General features: G+C 41.8%; 1 protein-coding gene across 1 annotated transcript in view; it reads right to left on the bottom strand.

Moving 5' to 3' along the window:
- The window catches only part of TRIP11 (thyroid hormone receptor interactor 11), an 82,947-nt gene that overhangs the window by 55,863 nt on the left and 25,583 nt on the right, over nucleotides 1-1,501 (bottom strand). The window contains exon 4 of the mRNA XM_045288118.1: nucleotides 238-306. Within this exon, the coding sequence (XP_045144053.1) occupies nucleotides 238-306 (69 nt within the window). The remainder of the gene's footprint in view (nucleotides 1-237; nucleotides 307-1,501) is intronic.

The following is a 1,501-nucleotide window of genomic DNA, read 5'->3' as shown; positions in this document are numbered from 1 at the left end:
CAAATGCTCAAAACCAAACAATGTTGGAAAGAGGTTGTTTTTGTAAACCTGACTTGCCGTAAGAACAAAGAAAATGCTAAACAGAGAAAAAGACCTGAGTGACTGAATCGCTATGATTACCTTTATCACTGCACCTCTGCTAACACAGGCTTGTGTTTTTAAGAAGCAGCTTGTGGCTGTCCAGTTGCCAATTATACATCAAAAGTCCAACTGCCAGCTCCCGACGCTCCGCCTTACCTGGATGATGTTCTGCAGTTTGCAGATTTCGCTTTGATCAGAGCTATTTGCTCCTTGTGCTTTCGTTGTCTAGATCAGAAAATAAAGTACGAAATAATTATATTGATTTTCTTGGAAGCTAAGAAGTCACAAATTCTCTTCTTTTCTTTTGAGGGGAAAAAAAATACCCCCTATTTCCCCAACAGATTCTGGCTACACAATACCACTTTTTAATGTATCTAATCCCAAGGTGAGCAGCACATAGTAATAACCAAAGAGAAAAACACACACACACAGAATATTTTATTTAGCTGAACAAGATGTACATTTCATGATAATCTGAGCAGCTTTCTAAAAGAAAAATTCTACAATGGAAAGTTAAGCAACCTTAATAGCAACTCAGGGAAAATCTTTTCTTAAATGATTTTATTCAGAAAAGCACTACCCCAATAAAGGAAAATTTTATCTTTTGACAGTAAAATAAAAGGAGGTTTGGATTCTTTCCTTGTTATTCAAGGCTGCACACTGTTCACCGATCTTTATTGACATTTATTAAAAACCAGAAATCCCACCCACTAGAGTCGATTCTGACTCCTGGTGACTCTCCACCGGGGAACTGCCCCTTGGTTTCTCAGGCTGTACATCTTTACAGAAGCAGACAGCCTTATCTTCCTCGCACAGGGGCGAAGGTGGGTTCCAACCACTGACTGGTTAGCAGCTGAGCATTTAAGCACAGCACTCCCAGGGACCCGCATTTACTAGAGGCTGTGCCTGAACAGAAAGCTGCCCCTCGACTGGAGAAGGGACTCAGGAAAATGGAAAGCGCCCAGGATTTGGAGTCCAAAGATGTGGATTCAAATCATCACCTCATCTCGACGAGGGGCTACTTAAACGTTTCATTTCCTTATTTGCCAAAGAATAACATCTATTGAGAAAATGCACAGAGAAGCATTTTGTGAAGTGTAATACAAACACTAATCTTCATGATCCCTTGCTAGAACATGACATTCCATGAGCGGTAGGAATAAAGCCTTTTTTACCTTTACATCCCGGCCAGGCCTGTCACCTACCAGGCACGCAAGATCAGCGGACACAAATGTACCCAGAAACGCTTCTCTACCCTATGAAACCTCCCTCAGTGCAAGGAGTCTCAGAGTAACAGTCACCCAGGACATGTGTCTGGAGGTAGCTCCCAGGAACCTAAAGCCAGCTACTAAATAAAACACCCTGAAGATAGGGTGGAACATTATGATAGAAGCAAGCACCCAGGTTATTCTGAAACACA

The sequence above is a fragment of the Echinops telfairi genome, unplaced genomic scaffold (genome assembly GCF_000313985.2).
Source record: "Echinops telfairi isolate 266 unplaced genomic scaffold, ASM31398v2 ScPeMD7_18;HRSCAF=68, whole genome shotgun sequence".
Classification (NCBI taxonomy): Eukaryota; Metazoa; Chordata; class Mammalia; order Afrosoricida; family Tenrecidae; genus Echinops; species Echinops telfairi.
This window is presented reverse-complemented; position numbering and strand designations above follow the sequence as displayed.